Source organism: Lampetra planeri, unplaced genomic scaffold (genome assembly GCF_965212315.1).
Source record: "Lampetra planeri unplaced genomic scaffold, kcLamPlan1.2.h2 scaffold_1154, whole genome shotgun sequence".
Lineage (NCBI taxonomy): Eukaryota > Metazoa > Chordata > Hyperoartia > Petromyzontiformes > Petromyzontidae > Lampetra > Lampetra planeri.
In genome coordinates, this window is record NW_027613867.1 from 12,767 (window position 1) to 32,601 (window position 19,835).

Consider the following 19,835-nt stretch of genomic DNA (forward strand, 5'->3'; position numbering starts at 1 on the left):
CCTCAACCCGCGTTATAGACCTCCTCTTTGGAGCTCATGCTAATTCCTGTGCTGTGATTTGCTGTCATGTGTGAGCTACTGGGGCCCACGGTGCTATCTGATTGGCTTTTTGCATGACCCTGCAGGTTTGAGGGGGAGCGGGCTTACTCTAGTTCCACAAAGTAAGAAACAGACCTAATGGGAGAGCTGACAACGTTGATGAGATGCACTGAGAGAAAGTGAGACGTCACCAGAGAGAAAGGAGAAAGAAAGAGAGAAGTGAATTGCCAGAGTGTCTTGGTGGAGCCTCCAAACAGGTAGGTGCTACATTCTGGAGCTGCTGCCAGGCAAACAGCACTAGAGCGCTCTATGGATGTGTGTCACATCGGGGAATCTAACTCACTTCATTTGTACCTTTCCTCTAAATACTTGCATAGAAACACTTGTATGCATGTTTTGGCTGGTTTGTAATCTGTACCTTCACTGTTCAGACATGAATAATCGCTCCATTGCCTGGTGGCTGAGACAGATCAACCTGCCGCAGTACACCAAAGCCCTGGAGAGTGAATATTATGGACTGGAGGTATGAGAACGAGGATCTGTCTGTGCCTGTGCAGATCTTTTATGTATCATACGTGTTTTTGGCAATGTCTCTGTAGGGTATGCTGAATGTAAGTGACAGGGAGCTGAGGCAAGTGGGGATAAAAGATGCTGTACACAGAGAAACCATCCTCGGTCATCTTTCAAGACACCAACAGATGCTGGATCCCCATTCAGGTGACATTTATCTGTGCCAATAAGTGGAATTAACAAGTGAAATTCTGTTGTATTGTTATGGATCAATACGTCTAAAGATCTCCAGAAGCTGCAGGTTTACTACAAATCACAACATCAGCTGAAGAAGGCCTAATGCTTTTTCTTAAATCACTTTTTCTATTATTTAAATATGTACTTGTATGTTGTTTATTTGGAAATCAATATACTTGCTGCCTTTTTTACCTCAATATTCCCTACAAAAATAATCAGCAAAAAGCTTTGTTGTGTGAACAAGCATAATAGATGATTTCAAGTCAAAACCAAAAAAAAAAGACATTCGCTGCCCAAATTATTTCACATACATATATAAATAAAGAAACAACAAATTGGATATTCAGAGCAGGCAAAGGGAATAAATGTCCAACGCGCATTGGAGAATCAGTATGAAAGCAGGTTGAAAGGACAAACAATCCTGGTACAAGGACAGGATGTAAAACTGCTCCACTCTCATCAACCAGCGATTTGCAACGTTTGTACCAGTTTCTCTGGAGAAAATGAAAGCTACAGTATGTTTGTTCAACAACCCACCAGCACATCAGCCTGCAGCCTTAGCTTCAGTAGGACCTCCACAGTCTAACAAGCCTTTCGTAGAGTTCTGTTCTGTTCTGAGCTCGTAAACGTGCTCTTCTTCCTTAGTATGTCTTTCTCATTTGAAATATATACCCAAATGTTTGAATTACAAGCTTGACATGTGTGAAGGGAATAAAGTAGTTTTTGTAGCTCTATGGAGGCGACATGACTGGGCTACTGAAGGCAGTAAGAAGACAGCAACATCATGTTTCAAAGACATTAATCTACATACTGTAGAAAAAAACTTCATTAATAACCAGAGAATCCATCTTGCCATGTTTAGGTACTGTCCTTCTGGCTGAACCACAGGTTCAGAAGTTCTCAGAGTGGAGTTTTTCCACAAACTCCTGCACTGGTCAAAATGAACAATGACAGATGGTAACAGATGGTTCATCCAATCACCTGCAAAGTTCCGAAAGCGCCCGACCTTTCTCAAACAGTCTCCAAGGACGCCTACCCAGATGGTTGTGTGTAACAAACCGGGGTTAAAGTGGACAGATATGATAGTGGCGAAACTCTTCGTCTTAAACTTTCCAGAACATAACACTCTTCCTTGATGTGACCTCAGGTGTGCAAACTGAACGCAGGGTGAGCCGAAAGTACTCCCTGGGGTCGTCTATGGATTTGGTGAGACTGTGATGTCACACAAAGCGGCACATATCTTGTTACCGCAATTTTGCACCCCCTCCCACAGGAACAATATCTGGGTCATAAATGGGTTTTGACCGATTTTCTGCAGGTGAAGCCCGAGACGGGATCTGTTTCGTCAGAGTGTCCTGCCCCACCTCCAGCGTGACAAAAAGCACCGCCTCTCTGCTTCCTGTTCGCAGCTACGACCCCTGAATGAAGACTACAGCACCGGTGGAACGGGTGCCTGTCAGGGACAGTAAGGGCAGGTAACCGCACTCCCACAGCTGTCATGTGTGTCTGAGGGACATGTATGAGTGCTTAGATCTCTCCCCGTGTTTCGTCAATGATTAACCAGTGGTTCATAAAACCAATGTCCGACTCTGTAAAGTTAAGGTGCTGCCCTCAACACTTTGTCATTTTTAAATAAGCTAAGCTAGGATTATAAGACAGACAAGCCTTCAGGTGACATTATGGCTGGAACTTGGATATTCACATCCTGGAAGCATGGTATGTTTTAGTGACTCAGATTACAAACACTTCTGATCGCATGTCCACCCCAACAACAGGCCAGGATCTGACTGACAAAGGTCATGTGCGTTGTAAATCTTGAAGTCAAGGTTTTTGTGGAAAAGCAGCTTCAGTCCACACACTGTTGGTGTTAAAGGGCTAGTTCATCTAAACTGTAGTACTAATCATTGTCTGCAGCCACATGGATAGATTTTGTATAATTTGCTGGGGTATTAATTCATGCCATCTCAACACAAAGGGCAGAAGAAGACTAGCATTTAAAGAGAAAGTTTTTTTTTTTTTTTTTAAACAAATGTAGGTTATGGTTTCAGACTGAGCAGTGCAAAATGGAACTGCACATTTTCCAAGCTGCAAGTTCACATGTTTACCTGATGTCTGATGTTGATTCATTGCTAATTCCAACAATATTCTGAATTGAATTTGATTGTATCATTGCAAAAGACTTTCGTAAAGATCAACGACACCCCCTCAACATGAAAGATCATAGTGTTAGGTTTTTGCCAGTACTGGCTAGTCTGACTGTCTGTGGAATTATGTAGTGTAACGTGGACCAGGGAGAACATTTTGTGTCAGATCTAACACTGCACAGAAGAAGCTATGTTGTAGGATGCTGTGGTATTTGTAGGATTAAATCAACCATCTTTGAAAACGATTACACAAAAAACAGGTACAAAAGGACTTTCCATAGAGGAGACTCAGGGAGACACATATCACCACTGCATCTACACTAACTGCATGTACTGACAGTATTGTTGTGTCCTGGTGAATCGTTTCTTGTTTCGTAACAGCATGCATAGTGATGATGGGCCTCACTGCTTGGATTTGGATTGGACACTTCATGTGTATTTCTAGTTTGCAGGACTTTTTTCCACATCCCCAATGATTGCACAGTTATTGTATTACTCAAATACTTTTAAATTGCATAAAAACAACACACTTTTCCCCAATGTAACCACTGACGGGCAGTGTCAGGGTCTGAAGCGAGACTGTCAAGTTCAGGCACATCTCAGTTCTGACTGAGTGCTGAGTGCTAAAAGAGACAAAATATCCAGACCCTCTGAAGAGGATGGTTCCTGATTCACTCGCACTATCTTTAGTATTTACCAGTCTGAAATAGATGTAATTTAAGGTTCCTTCCACATTGTTCGTATATATACTAGTACTTATGAGCACTTTGACTTGACTTAATGCTTTATGACTACTGACGACCTGTCTGCATGTGAGTGGAGGTAACGTTCCCGTATGTACCTGTCGTATGAAAGCAGCCAGGTGATGTGTCGGCTTGGCTTGTGTCGGTATCCGCGGAATGTTACCAGCCTCACGGCGCGGAGGAGGGTTGGCGGTGGGGAGCTCGGGAGGACCTGTGGGAACTTGTTCGGGGAGGAGGGAGGGGTGTGGGGAAGGAAGGAGAGAAGGCCGCTGGGAGGGACGGGGCGGAGGATTGTTACTTTCCAGCTGTTAGTTTGTCGTGTTCGGTTGGACCGCAAACCGTCAAACATGTCCGGGAAGCATGAGCTGTGAAGAGGACTGACAGGTAAGACGGAATGTTGTTTGCCGCCATTGATGTCTGCCGGTGTAACTTCGTAAAGTAACGCGAGATGTTCCAAGTTTCCTTTTGACGTGTTTTCACCTATTCAACATGATTAACTGTTGTTAACACCAGGTATTTGTTAGGACATGTCTGGCATTTAAAAATTCACTAGACATTCTTGGATGTACGTAGCTTTGTCAGCTAACCTTACCTGTTGCATAATCCAGGAGGAGCAACAAATCACTGTTCCTCTTCCGGACACATCACATTAACTGACATTGTTTATTTCAGCATTGGCGTCCATGAAATAGTTTGTAACACACCTGTGACACTACTTTGTGTCACTGTGGTCACGTGTTTCTGGACCAACGCTTGTCATACCTGTGTGTGTGTGTGTGTGTGTGTGTGTGTGTGTGTGTGTGTGTGTGTGAGTGTGTGTGAGTGTGTGAGTGAGAGAGAGAGAGAGATGTTTACAAGTTGTCATCCATCCATTTATATCAGAAACACCTCAAGTAACAGGGTTATTTTTTTTAGTAATAATAATAACAATAATTAGATTGCATGTTGTTGATGAAAAGCTTGAAGACATCCGGTGTTGCTTCACATGACAAGTAAGTTCAATAAAACGTGAGATACTTTACTTACACAACAAAAACATGCACAGATTGAATATTTGGCTGCAGATGAATCATGTTTACATTGTAAATCATGTTGAGGGAAGAAATGCTTAAAGTGGGTTGGAACAGACCTTGAATTTCATCACAGTAACTTAAAACCCGCTTGACTCTTTCAAGATTATGCCTTAAAGGTTGAGCCCATGTGTGTTGAATTGGGATCTCTTTACTAGATAAATGGTCAGAAAAAGGCAATTTGTTAACATTGTTGGGATGCACTTCCCGGTTAAAATCAGGTGAAGTCTTTATGGACATTCTTTTTACCTGATAAGGATGCATATATTTATATTAACAGTACCCAAACACATAAGGCCATAATCGGCTCTTTATAGACTTTATATTTTATGCCTGTAGGATTTATTGTGATTTTATTATGTTCCCATCCTCGTAAGTCATTGCAAAGATAATGCTAAGTCAGGTGTAGATTTTTGTTTTCTAAACAGTGGTTCATATGTAGCTTTGGAGATATTTACTTCCTCTTTGTTGTGAATCTCTAGAGAGGTCAAACTTTTGTTTGCAGAGGCAGGAAGGTGGAATCTGAGGCAGGAAGGAAGGAAGAAGGAAAAAATGGCTAAGTTTGTCATGTCTGCTGTTGATGACAGGCCTTGGCAGGAGCTCTCTCTTTGTGTCCTGTTCAGGAAAAAACCTGGCAGCATCATCTGTGGATCCCTGAGGTTTAGTTTAGTAGCCCAGAATCACCTTTCATATTTTGTTTTTCAGCAAGAGGAGGAGTGTCAGCGCATACCTCAGTCAGCTGAAGGTAAGAGGTTAAGCAAACGGCCTCTCTCGCTGTGCAGCTGCCTGTTTTGTGTTCTACACATTTTCCTTCACAGCCTCACTCATATAAAGACACAGGACATTCAAATCAATGCATGTTCAATGCAGGCTGTGTTTGCTTTAGGTGTTTTGGTGGTCGAAGAGAGATGGACTCACTGAAGAAGGAGCTGGAGGAGGAGCTGAAGCTCAGCACTGAGGACCTGAGGAGCCACGCATGGTACCATGGGTCGCTGACCCGAGAGGTGGATCAATCAATGGACCATATTTTGACCTTTTGTTTGTATGCTAAATTAACCCTTTAAACGCAGACATTATCGCAGCGAAGATGTTTGTGCTAGCATACTTTGGAGTACTGCAGTTATGCAACTATTTGCGCCAACAGAAAATGTCAAACGGTTCCTGAAAGCTGCAAAGTTGCACTTGCCAAGTTGCCGTCATTACGCTAATGTCTCACAGGCATCAGGCATAATGACAGCAGCATGGCTTCTTCGCACCAGGTAGGGGAATGTAGTGCAACTTCTCAGCTTTCAGGAATCATTCAACATTTTCTGAAAGCGCAAATAGTCGCGTAATTACGGTACTCTAAAGTATTCTTGCAAGTCACCGGGGATACCATGTACCAGTGTTAAAGGGCTAAACATGACTGTTGAAAGACATGAACCTCTTTTGAACTTTGGATAATGCACATTTTGATGCTCACATGAATCGTCTCCAGGCTGCGGAGTCTCTGTTTGACAGGGACGGAGACTTCCTGGTCCGTGACTCGAGCTCGGCCCCAGGTGACTACGTTCTAAGCTGCTTTTGGAAGAATGAGCCCTTGCACTTTAAGATCATACGAGTGGTCCTACGTCCCAAACAGGTGTGTCCATGTCTCACAAGCAGAATGAAGTGTATGAAAAGACGTTTGGTGAACTAACTGGCTCCTAATTTTCTGAATGAACAATATGCAATCTCACTTTGAAATCTGCTGATAAAAAAAACACAAGATGGATTTCAAGAGGATGCATCCTCCATCCCTCTTCCTGGAAAAAAAAAAGTTGAATCCTGCTGACACTCTAGTAGTATAATTCTCTTTTCTTCTTCTTTCTTCTTTATGCCCAGTATGTATGTTCCCCACTGAAGTAGTTTCAGAGCTGTTGAGAGCAATTTCCATGTTGTGTGATGAGTTAACTGGGAAGAGTGGAGATGCCTGTGAGAGTCTGGACCGTCACACGTAGTCTTGTTGTTAATGTAAAACGCAGTGTCACTTCATTTATCGTGGCACCATTGAGACCTTTTGTGTTTATGTGAAGTCTCTGTTGAGCGTGTGATGTCGGTGTGACAGGGCTACTCCCGGGAGCTGTTCCAGTTTGAGGAGGATCGCTTTGACAGTGTTCCTGCTCTGATCCGATTCTACGTGGGTGGGCGGCGGCCCATCTCCCACGCCTCAGGTGCTGTGATTTTTCACCCAGTCACTCGGAGTCTTCCTCTGCGTGTCATCGCTGAGCGACACGCAGAGAGCAAAGGCGGCAGCGGTCGAGGCTCAGAGGCAAAGTCACAGTCTGAGCGCAGCAAAAGGCTGAGCTTCAGTTCTGCACACGCAGACATGCTGCAGGTCATCAACCCCCTGCTGAGGTACGAGAATACAAACGTGTAGATGATGCGTTATCAAATACTAACAAAAACACTCTGGAATGTCCTTTCATGCATGTCAGGAGCGGAAGTCAGCCTGCTAACCTGGAGAATGTGGGACGTCGACCGTCGCTACAGTCTGCGCAGTCTGACAGCAACATACGGGACTGGTACATTAAACAACACGCACATACATGCACAGGTTTTTTGTAGCTTCGTGTTCTCTATGCCTGATGTGAACCTTCCTCCTCCAGGAGTTCCACAGAACACCCAGTCAGAGGACACAGGCCCCACTCCAATTTCCCCAGTTTTTCGCACAGGTAGTGAACCCCTGCTGAGTCCACGACCCCGGCACGCACGCCCCGCCCATCCAGGTAACGTACACATACATTTATTTTCATGCAAAGGCTGCAGTGATTTTTGTTTCTGTCTGTATGTTTCAATTCTCCCACGATTTCCTCCTTCATCCCCGTAACTGACAGTAATGAGAGTCGCACCTGTCCCAGTTTTCAGTTCAAAAAGGGCTGTGGCTGTTTGCTAGCAGCAGATTTATTTGACTCACAGAGCAAATCACACAGATGACATGAATGGACCTAATGAAATGCCTTCAAAGTGTAGCCGGTCTTCTGTGCTCATATTCCAACAGTGCAGTGGCACCTGATATTTCACAATGGGATGAATGTAAGAATGAATGTCTCTTGGAGATTAATAAAGTAGTAAGTAGTAATCTGACCTGACTTGTAGATAAACTGATTGAACTGCAGTGCTCATCTGCACACAGCCCTTGTAATGTTTGGAAACACATGCAACCCTTCTCTGTGACCATGTAGGTGGGGGTGTGACACTCCGCGGTTTCAGATGGGCAGCTGCACCCCAGAGCTCCTCCTAAACCTCTTAGAGTCTCCGCTGTTTTCCCCTACGACACGCATCCTCCGCCAACAGACAGGAACAATGACCCCTCCTCTCTCTACGATGTCCTGGTTGTCCAGGTAAAACAGACCGACTCCCCGCTCCTCTGATCAAAGCTTTTCCGCTCTCAAATCTCTTTACAACATAAAAAAGCTTTACAGCTGTGCCAGTGATGCTATCTGTAAATCCCCCGTCGACGGTTTTCTTCCCCTTGATGTGCCCAGGTGCCGCCGTCACGGCGGAAAGGTCACGTGGACCGACTTCGTGCAGAGGAGAAGTGGCAGAGCCGCGCCCGACTCACAGAGACTTCCTTTGGCTTCCTAGACGCAGACAAAGCCTCATCACATCTGCTGTTTGACAAAGTGCTTCTGAAAAAGGCATCCGAGGAAACTGAGGATCGGAACTTTCAGTGTCCACAGGTGTGTGTTTGTGACATTTAATAAGCAATTCTAAGTTAGTTTCTCCTCTTCCGCTTGCTCTGGTTAAGAGTCGAGTACAACCTGGACGAGTCACCAGCTCATCACTTGACGGACAGACAACCATACGGGCAGTTTACAGTGACCAGTTAACCTCAGCATGCTTTTGGAGGTGGGAGGAAGCCAGAGTACCCAGAGAGAACTCACACAGACATGGGGAAGGCATGAAAACTCCACACAGAAAGACAGGAATCGAACCCAGGACCTTCTTCAATTATGTTACTGATGGATAGTGAGTAGGGAGGGGAGTGTGAGGGTACTTCACTGCATGTGAGTCCATCTCTGAGAGAGTCAGATGACATTAGTCTGAAGTGTGATGTACAACACTGGGCCTAAACACAAACAGATAACTTATCAATTGTTGTGGAGTGGGACTAAAACAGCTCTAGCTAGAGAAATCCTGTCTGTTTTCGTCAGAGGTTCAAGTCCCTCTAGTGCGACTTTAATTTGCAAGGAAAGTCCTGTATCTTTCCCAACATCCGTCCTTCTTACGCCATCGCAGATGGAGTCAGGCTCGTGTTTCCAGTTGGATCAGTTTGAGTCTCTGCTTTTGCCGGAAAACAACCGTCCTTTGGAACCAAGTGTCCTGCTGACGCTGAAAGAGCTCTTCAACCGCTCCGATGCCAACACCACAGCTCTACACATGCTCAGTGTTGACTGCCAGGTACGCCAAAACAAACTAAATCCAGCCCCAGACTTTCCTTTGGCTGCTTTAATCTCTTTGATGTGTTGACAGTCGTTTTTTTTCATTATTCTGACTTTGCAGGTTGCTCGCATTGTTGGGGTGACAGACGGGCAAAAAGAGGATTATGGGAGTGTCATCAGGGCTGGAGCTCGTCACTCTACCACATGGGCACCAATTACGACAAGACCTGTTGGAGAGGTACATTTCTAGATGGCAGCGTCAAACAATTACCACTGAATGGACAAATGGACAGTGAGGCCAAGTGCTGAACATGGTTTAGATTCTTTGTCCAGGCTTTTACACAACCACCTTTCATTTTTCCTTTCACAAGAAGGTGGCAGTGATGGACCGTAACTTTCTTTCTTGCTTTACATGGGAAGCATCTGCCTCATGTAACAGCTGGTGTTGGTGGTCATTCTAGTCCATCAGCAGCGGGTCTATTTTGGTGCCTGGCCGTGGTGGAACCACATCAATATTCACAGAACAAATCACTCAGACCAGAAATGGCACACACGACAACACAGCAAATCTTCCAATCCGATCCATTTTCAAAGTAAAACACCATATGCAGACCCCGGCTCGTGCAGCTCTGTACCGATGAAGAACATCAAACAGGAAGACTGGACTCTCTCCTGCCTGTTGTTCTTTCTACACACACAGTTTGTTGTGAGTCTCTCGCGATACTCCTCAGCTGGAGTGGAGCCACAGCGCAGCCGCTACGTGACGCAGGCGCCTCCAGTATAAAGCCGGGGTTACTCCACTGCTGACTTGTTAAAGGATCTACCCACTCACTTTTAATTCTCGCAGTGGACATCCTGGGCTGCACGGGGACAGTGAGCCAGAGAGCAACCGTTTTACATAAATTAATTTTATTAGCTCGGGCCCTGAAAGAACACGTCCACAACCTGTACTCCTTCTCAGCTGTGATGAAGGCGCTGGAGATGCCTCAGGTGCGGTCCGTCTCACAAACATATGCTCACACACTCCAAAACGAACGCTCATTTCTCGTTATGTTGTGTATGGTGCTTGTGCAGATAATGCGACTGGAAATGACCTGGCGGGCGCTGCGGCGCAACCACACAGAGAGCGCTGTGTTATTTGAGAAGGACCTAAAGCCCTACATGAAATCACTGAACGAGGGTGATGGTACGTGTGAGAGTCATTGTGACATCCATTTCTCGTTCATATCTCATATCTGTGTTCATGTCTTTGTGTAGATTCTGTTGTCCAGGGTCCCATGGCTGTGCCCCACCTGGTGCCTCTGCTGATGCTGATGGAAGGTGAAGACCCAGTGGACAACAGCGAACAAGGCTGTCAGCTCCTCTATGACGTCCTCCAGTCGGCACGCACCGCAGCACTGCATGCCCAAGATTATCAACAGCATGCACAGACGCTGCTCACAGGTACACTCACACGCTGCTCTCCATATGTCCTCAGGTCTATATTGTAACCTGATGTCTTCTCTTAAATTTATTCTGAAAAGTTATGTTCAAGAAACATTCCTAAATCATCTCACTGCCCCACCAGGAGGCTGGGAACCAATCCCTGAGCTGCTCGAGGCGTTTCGCACAGAGTTTGCCCTGCGGCTTTTCTGGGGTCAGTCAGGCGCTGATGCTGACAGAGCGGATCGCTACGAGAAGTTTGACAAAATTCTTTGCGTCCTCTCAGATAAACTGGAACCTGTAGAGATCACCCCAAACCAGCCTGAGCCTCAAGGCTTGTTTCACTGAGTGAACACTGAAAGCAGAACTTTTGTCACAGTTTGGGAATAAAGAAAAGGTTTTGTTCTGGAAGACCAGGCAAATATCTAACCCCTGAGCTCACTCTGACATAATGGAGAAAATGTGTTTCCCGTTACTTACTGGAAGGGGAGTATTTGTTGACGTTGTCAAGCGACAACACGACATAATTTGTCAAAAATGGAATGGTGACGATTTGGTTCCAAAAACGTGTACCCCTCAAAATGAGCATCTGTTCACCTCCAGAATTCAATGACTTTTTGATACTTGACAAACTTGTTTGGGGCCACAATGGAAGCTGTTTTTCATTTCAGTGCTTCTGATGTAATAAATGTTTATTTTCTGGTCTTCGTGTTCTATGTGTCATATATAATATTGTCAGGACACAAAACAGCCAGGTATTGTTCTTTTTACTTTATATCTGAACCAATACATGTAGATACAAACACGTTATGGAGGAACATGAGGATCATAAAATAATACCCAGTAAATGTCACCAGTTCAAGGCAGAAAGGGAAGCGACAGAGATGGAGAAACCTTTCTGAGAGTTATCACATTTTAAATGTGCTAGAAAACCTTTTTTTTTTATTGTTACTACCAGCCTTCAGCAAGGAAGTAAACATGGAATTATCACCCCACTCATGATTTGACATTTTGGTGAACAGCTCATTTAAATTTCCTCTGGAAAAGTAATTTTAAAAATGGCTTTGACACCCACACAAATGTGATCATGAAGCCTGGAGACAAGATTATAAACCAATAATTCAAAAGTGAGTGAAAAACCACGACGATGACCAGAACATTACATTTCAGTACGAAGTTGGAAAAGTCGAGTCAATCGCTCACATTTGCACTCCAGCAGTGATCCAATTCCAGGACCTCGATCAGTGCTACAAGGATGTCTGAAGCTGCACAGTGGCTGCAACCCTGCGGGTTTCGATTTGTGGAGTTTCATCTTGAAAACATTGATACATGTTGTTGCTGTGCTGTTCCTTTAGTTCTGAAAATTCACATTGTAAACCTTAAACATTTAGATTTATAATTTGTGCACATTAGCATAGTGGTGTTTATCCAGTTAGTAAGTACTTAAAAAAAAACACATTACACAGAATCACATTATACAATCAGGAAAGAGGGGATTGTGTTAGAAAAGCAGGTTCAGCAGGTTTTTTAGAAGAGGCGGTGGAAATATCAAGTGGGTGGATGTACTGACACAAGTAATACACTGTCAGGCTTCAATGCTGCTGAATATGTCATACAAGTTGTCTCTAAATCTTTTGGCAAAATTCAGTTATACATTCAAAAGTTAAAATCCAAGATCAGACGGGCTGACAGTCTCGGATCTCCTGCATCGTGAGCAGAAACAGGAAGTGTATGATATTGCAATGAGACTTGACAACAAGCTTCACAATCACTTTCATCTCGCCATAGTGGCTGAGATGTTCGATGAAGAGAGCAGCTCCAATTACTGAAGATGACTGTGTTTCCCCCTTCAGCTCCTGACATTTCCATCACAAGCTCCAAGTGTGTATCACTGTGCAGCTTTGACATAGGACGAAGGTATATAGCCCTCTTCTCCATTTGCTCGAAGGACTCTCATCCATCCATCTCCCTTGTCTTCCTCCATTATACTCAGCAGCTCTCCGTCCGTAATAGATATAGTTCCCTCACTGTTGCCTGCAAACAAACACACAAAGATCAGATGCTGGAAGAATAATCAAGTGGTGTGAATATTAAATTGTACTGTACCTTCAAAAGTGTAGAGCGCCGTGCACTGGCCAATAGGTGCCTCTATGTCATCAAACTCATCGTCTAAGTCTGCGTAGATGTTCTGGGAGTGGTCGGCTGTTACGATACTGGACATACACAGAGACAAGAAAAGTCTTTCATGATGTATTCTGGTACACAAAGTATCAATGGCAGGTCTGTATTACAGGAAATTAGTAGTATCGATTCACATATCGACATCAGGCTGTTGTCGAAAACTAGACCATTGCTAGGGACTATTCTACTTTGAAAACACTTAGTTTGGGAACAAGAAACTTTAAATCACAGTTGTGATTGATGGTAAGATTTTACGAAGATGGGCTTATTAGAGAAGTAAAAAAAGGATCTGGTGAGGATTTTGATACGTGAATTCCTTTAGATGCAGGCCTTACCTGTGCTGAGTGTTATTGTTGATGGTGTTGGACGATTCTTCTCTCCCACAGCTTCGGAAAGCCACGTCTGTTGTTGTTGAAAAACAAATATATATCTAGATGTATATATATATATAGAAAGATAGATAGATAGATAGATAGATAGATGTGTATATATAACAGTGTTTTGTTTACCTCATATTTAGTTAGTTCCCCCTTCATACGGCCAATATTGTGGGAGGTCTCTATGATCTGTGGTTCTAGACTGGAGGGGTCCCCCATCTGTGGGTTCTGCTCGTACACACCCTTCATTTTCTCCAATGCTTCACTGAGGTCAGATGGAAGAGAATGGAGTAGTGTTTGTTAGTTTCTCCCTAAATGCTGATGATTGGGACAAGGAGGATGAGTAGTCTTTTTAAAAAAACAAAAAACAAAAAACCCAAAACTTCTCAGACCCTTGTTCTCCTCACACTATACATTTCCCTAGTTCTGTTAAAAAACACATCGCTCACCAAATATTACTTGACCTTGTTGGTCAGGATTATGTGTTTTTCTCTACTCTCAAACCAGTGTCCCTTGCTTAGAACTGGGCCATTGTCTGTTTGTTAAAGAGGGGTGAAGTTGAATTGTGTGTATGTAAGGAAAGGAAATACGAAAATAGGAAGTTGGGGGTGCAGAGAGAACGTCTACATTATGTTGTCACACTGAATAATAAGTAAATACACATGAAAGCTTTTCATAATGAATCATAATAATTACTGTGTCATTATTATTTTGGCCTTTCAGTCACAAGGTCACAGTCTCAGGTGCTACAGTCAATGACATAAAAGATGACCAATGACCATGAATGTCAACAAAAGCAAAAACAAATGTTTAGCGTCTACATTTTTATGCCTTCACCTTTGGTCCTGATGCCTTCTGTAGATCTTTTAGATTTCATCAATCTTTGCCTGCAGCCTCTTCTTCCTCTGCTCTGGAGGAAGGTGAGAGAAATCTTCTGCAGCAGGTGGCTACGAACAGACACATAACCACAACAACAGAACAACTTTAACCACCAAATGTTTCTCCCCGGTCATTATATCATTGTAAGAGCTATAATCAAATGGTCAAATAATATTGCAACTTGTGCTCGTTCGAGTAAACACATGACAACAGAGGGATACCAAGGTATGAAAGCAGTGGAGGTGATCAGCAGGAATGGAACATTATTTATGATCAATTATGGGATGAGCAAAGCTGTTGAGGTTACAAAACTCAAACATCAGTAATAAGGAATTTTCTTTAATCTGTGACGTCACTCCCAAGTATACTTACATGTGTGTCTCAAGTATGTCAGTGCCATTTGAAGCACAGAAAAACACTGAATTCTGACATCACAGGTTAAAGGCATGGTTCTCTGGCTTATGTACCAGGAAACGGGAAAGTTCCCTCTCCCAAAAAAAAGAATTTGATTTGGGGAATTAAAGAGAAACTGCACACAGAATGATCTTGCTTGCACTGCCAGCTAGAGGTCTATGATTTATCCACACTACAGCAGCAGCAGCAGCAGCAGCAGCAGCAGCATCATGTTGGTCAAAGGTTTACAAAAAGTGAAGGTCCAGTCACACCAAGCATTGAATAAAAGTGAAATCCGGTGTATTTCACCACAATCTGTGTGGATATCATCACACATGCTGTGTGATTGTGACTGTCAGGTTCCACCATATGCCAGCTGGCAAGCGGATACCCCCGCTGGGGACGCGATGTTTCACCTTGGGCTTGTTTGTGTGTTTTATGTGCGTTTCTTAAGAGGATTGTGCAAAACCTTGCACAACTTGGTGGAGGTTTGTGATCTGCATTTCTTGTTCAGAAACAAATTAGTTAACCAATTGCTCAGTTGCTGAGTTGTTTTAGATATAAATATTACACGTTACTATGTATTAAATGATACACAGTACATTGAAGTCATAGTTTATAAGATAGGATAAGAAATTTGCAGTATCACAACAACAGATTGAAACTTTGAAAAATAACAATGAAAAATATAAGTGTCATAAAAACTTAATACTGTAGATGACGTGAAGAACGTGTACAGGTGCTTTGTAGCTCTGTAACTACAGTAGCTCTCTGCAGCTCTGTCAGGGGTTGTTACATCACTAGTCTCTTGTGTGTTCTGGAAGTAGAAAGTATATTTCTGGTGTGACCGGGCCTTTACTAGTTTCAGCCTGCAGAGGCCAGTGCAGCAGATCCAGTGTGAAGTTACTCTTCTAGTAGAATCTCAAAAAAAAAAAAAAAAACAATCCAACACCTGTAACATTTTCCTTTTTGACCCTTAGATAACAGTAGTAAATGTTACCATGTGTTTTTCAGCATGTGATATCTGGACAGAAAGAAAGAGGCGGGTAAACAACAAACAGCTTATGGAAAACACAACTTTAGAAAATGTTGAAAACTTTAGAAAAGTTGAACAATGTTTCTAAAATAAGAAAAGAATGTGGGATAAAAACACAGCATGTTTACCTGACAATCATGTGACAGGCTGAATTCACAGAACACGGATGTAAACAATGGTGGCTGTGGTGTTGGTGGGGGGTGGGGGTGGGGGGTGGTTGGATGTGGAGAGGAGGGGCTCACTCACCGTGGTGAGTCTTGTGTAATTTAAAGGTGGAAATCCGGGGTTTGAACTGAACGATTCAACTCCCTCAGACAGAGAGCGAGAGGGGAGGCGCTGCAGTTTAGAGAGGGGGAAAGAAAAGAGGAAGGGGCTGTCGGGGTGGACAAGGGGGAGAGAAAGACGGAGGGGCGAACTGAATACAGGAGAAAAAAGGGTGGAGGAATAAGGGGAAGAAGAGCAGAGAAGAAGGACCCTATTGATGAGCGACAAGAAGAAAGTGGCAGAGTTGCAGGCATGTTTGTGTAAAAGAGGACAAAGAGAAAAAACTAGGGGGTGTTTCTGGGCAAGTCTGTGCAGCAGACAGGAATTAGTCGCCCCCGGGGGCAGCAGGGTGGTGGAGTAAGACAAGAGAGGAATGTGTGTTGAGTTTGGTGTGTGTTGATGAATTTGTGGTGTTTTTGTTGCTTTTAGATGTCTTTGTGCATCAAGTTGTCAAAAAAGTTGTCATAGCCATGATGACACCTCCAACATACAATGGTCAGCTACTTGTCTGAAGAGACCATGGCCTTTGGAGAAAGTTGACAAACAAACCCTCTTAGGATTTGATATAGTTACTTTAAAAAAGACAGGACATGGTATTCGAAGGAAGTACTGTTACTTTCTCCTCCTTGAGGCTAGTGGATCTGGCTCATATTAGCTACTCTATGCATAACACACCCATAAGAATTACAAGCGCAATTAAGCCCCGCACCTGAGAAGAATACCATGTCCACATGGAGACCGAAGCAGAATCATTTTAAAAAAGTAAGACGATCATAAACACAGAATTGTCTCATGAAATGTGTGTCCAAACCTTTTTAAATGCAGTAGTACATATTCCAGAGGTGCTGAGTGGCAAACTTGTGCGATAAAGAAACACACAAAGAACATGGCAGTAAATAGGAATCAAACGAAAAAGAAGACATTTGCGTGGACTTACAAAAAGACAAATCATGCTAAGTAGCTTCTGCAGCACCAATGCAACATAGCAGTCCACCATTGTTGTTGTTGTTGTTGTTGTTGTTGTAGTACATGCAGGTTAAGGGACAGGTGGGACATGGCATCATCGGTTCAGGAAAGATGTGAAAAGGGGTGGCATCTTCAGATTTGTTCACTCTGGCACCCAGTTTCAAAATCATTGTGTTCGGGCTCCAAAATACTGGTTCCATGTGGACAAAATGTCCATACGATAAAAAAACCTTGGTGACTACACCAAGTCGTCTCCATGTGGACACACGGCCTCAGTCAACATTGTGTTTTGTTCAGGTGTCTCGCTGTTAAAACTCAACTGTCAGCTGACAGAAACGGACTAAGAGCGCTATAAGACTAAATGTACCTAGATGTTACTTGGTGAACACTGAAGTTAGCTGGTCGTCAACAATTCAACAATCTCAACCTGAATCTCACTCAACAACGTCAACAATTCCGTGCTTTGGTTCTTGTGCTAATGCTAATCAAATGTGGACAGCGTGCATGTTCACCTTGTGCCGCTTGCTGAAAGGCCAGAGCTTGGTGCGCACTTTCGGGGGGTTGAGGCTTGAGTCAGGAGGTTGCGGGTTTAATGCCCTGTGTGTAATCTTCAAACTCCAGATCTCCTGCTCGCTCGAAGCCAGACTTATGCTGCTCTATGAACAGGATGGAGTCCTACAGAAAGATACTGTTTTGTAAAACAGATACTGCTTTCTTCTCTTTGATATGTGAGTGTGTCTATCAACAATTTCAACCGACCAGTAAGAAAACGATAACGTTACCTCTTTAGGTAACTGTAGGTTGCTATAGCGATGCTAAAACAACAATCAAAACACTCTTACTTACTGGTCCTTTAAGTGCAATGGAAAATGAAAAGGAAAGCCAAGTTAAGTCTTTTCTTTAAGAGGACATGTTTTGCATTATGTTTATCGTTATATTATTATAACATCTTTTCATGTACAAATGAATTTTCCCTCAATTCAAACAGTCAAACAACCACTTGCCTGTTTCTCATCAATTTTCGCTCCTGCTGCAGAGATACCCTCTAAAACACTTGGAGATGATGGGTAGAACATTCTTCTCAATGTCTGAGAACTGACAGTAACCCTCTGCCAGCCGCCGGATCCTCTGCTCATCCATGTCCTGTAGGTTTCTGTTCAATACACAAATATACACACAAGTTACACCGTCCTTACATTTTTTGAGGGTTCACTGTGTCTGCGTCTACACAGTGTATTTTGAAAAAGGAAAACCAGCACAAAGTGCATCCAGGAATTGTGTATTGCTGCGAGTTAGTGTCTCACGTTGAAAATCTGCGGTATCTCTGTGTAGTAGAAGTAGTTCTGTTCCTTGTTATACTTCTGGAGCTGTGCTGCGTAGTCATTCCTGCACTCCTCCGCCGTGTGTGTGCGGGAATGCGAATGCTGCTTGGCCTTCAGTACAAGAACAGACGGACAAACAGAAGACAGAGGGAGTGGAACATGAAAGGATGCAGACAGGAGAAAATGCAAAACAAAAATGCAAAGAGGAAGGAATATGACAGGAGATGGAGGGCGAACAGGGGGAGACATTAGGATACGAGGTAGGACAAGAAAACAGCAGGAGTGAAACTTTTTCTCGGAAAATTTCTGTGGAAAAAAAGAATCAAACGGTGTGTTTACTTTCTCGACATCGAGCTTGGTGGGCATTGAGGTCAGTGCTCTGTTTTCTCTGCTTGTTGAGATGCTTTTTCAGCCTCTGCCCATTCCTTGGCATATCGCTTCTTTGTCTGCAATATCCATGATACACATTGAGCTTTGTTAAAAGATAAGTTCACCCAAATTATTATGATTGCAGTTCAATGTTCTTCATATGGTTTGTCAGCACAAACCACAGGTGACTTACACTTTCAAGTTGTTTTAAGCTGCTCTCTAAATTTTGCTGGCTCTTCTTGGCATCAGACAGGTGCTGGGAAGCAAGAGGTTGCAGTAAATGTGCTATGATAAATCACAGTGACCCCCCCCCACACCAACCCCCACGTGGTCTTCCGCCCTCTTCCTCACTGTTTGCGCTCTTGTTTGAGGTCCTGGAGGTACTTTGTGAGTTCGACACAGATGCCGGTCATCATGTTTTCAGCTATGAGCTCCCGTTGGCCGGCGTAATCGTTCAGTTCATTCAGGATCTCCTGGAATGATCCATGATTGCTGAATCTGTAAGAAGACGGGGGCAGGGGGGCGGTGTGTACTTGCATCATATGGAATGGAATGGAATACAAAGAAAAAGAAAATGAAACAATAGTTCCTCACTTGCAGTCTTGCTCCTCTTTGCTCCCCTCGTTTGGCGTATTTTTTGTTAGACTCCTGTTCAAAGAAACGTAAACATGTGAAGAACATTAATGTCAACTTGAAATGGGGCCTCCACAGCGAGAACAAACTCACAAAGACACAAAACACACCTGAGTTGTTTGGCATAGCTCTGTTCGATCTCTGTCCGCTCCTTCACAAACTTGATGTACCGCTCCACCAAATCAAGACCACACTGTGTGTGTTTGTCGATGACATCATACTGATCCTGCGAGAGCAGCGGCAGAAAACAGCATGTGTTCATTAGAGCGGCATATCATGATTGGTTCTATCATCAATTGTCAGATGATTACTTGATTATTCGCAAAAATAGATCAGACTGGACTCAAACTGTGTACAGCGCAAAGCTCTTGAGTGACTTCATTGAAAATGAAAGGCTGAAAACACCATCATGTAATCAGAATTTCAGGTTGCATGTTGACATTGTCATGTGGATTTACAGTCGGCCATCTTGGATAGCTACTTCTCTTTGTGTCAAACAGAAAGTAGTGTGAGCATCCAAAAATCATATACGTCATACGTATTCTTATCGATGGACACTGACAAGGGACATTTTTTGGATTGAGGCTCAGAGTCATATCCATAACCTTCAACACATTTATTACAGTTGACTGATAAATCATTTGGTGGAGGCCATTTTTAAAAAAGAAAAAGGATCACATAGTTTAATGATGTTACAAAGTTTCTTATCTTGTCCAGTTTATAAGCAATATAACTTCATACAGTCAAACAGTCTTTGAAAACATTTATATATGCTATGATTGTATATGTTTGACATTCAGTTTGTAAAAACAGTTCTCCGGTAACATCAGTCAGGTTATAGATCTAC

General features: G+C 43.3%; 2 protein-coding genes across 2 annotated transcripts; one reads left to right on the forward strand and one right to left on the reverse strand.

The window, feature by feature from the left end:
- Window positions 1–472: 472 nt before the first annotated feature.
- On the forward strand, window positions 473–10,916 carry LOC144738764 (breast cancer anti-estrogen resistance protein 3 homolog). Its single transcript, XM_078621762.1, is given in 18 exon segments — window positions 473–562; window positions 639–769; window positions 2,111–2,251; window positions 5,449–5,481; window positions 5,630–5,747; window positions 6,221–6,364; window positions 6,830–7,119; window positions 7,200–7,318; window positions 7,371–7,495; window positions 7,947–8,105; window positions 8,250–8,444; window positions 9,004–9,165; window positions 9,268–9,300; window positions 9,302–9,404; window positions 9,964–10,136; window positions 10,221–10,332; window positions 10,404–10,589; window positions 10,714–10,916. Coding segments are annotated over 18 exon segments (2,517 nt in total).
- A 1,540-nt stretch (window positions 10,917–12,456) lies between these two features.
- Window positions 12,457–19,214, reverse strand: LOC144738765 (cdc42-interacting protein 4 homolog; the record flags this gene model as incomplete). Its single annotated transcript, XM_078621763.1, is given in 19 exon segments — window positions 12,457–12,602; window positions 12,675–12,770; window positions 13,085–13,151; window positions 13,259–13,391; window positions 13,964–14,073; window positions 15,200–15,228; window positions 15,715–15,770; window positions 16,203–16,222; window positions 17,177–17,239; window positions 17,241–17,339; window positions 17,669–17,713; window positions 17,715–17,821; window positions 17,974–18,097; window positions 18,326–18,358; window positions 18,361–18,432; window positions 18,549–18,614; window positions 18,709–18,853; window positions 18,950–19,003; window positions 19,099–19,214. Coding segments are annotated over 19 exon segments (1,581 nt in total), but the record flags the coding sequence as incomplete, so codon positions are not given.
- Between the last annotated feature and the right edge of the window lie 621 nt (window positions 19,215–19,835).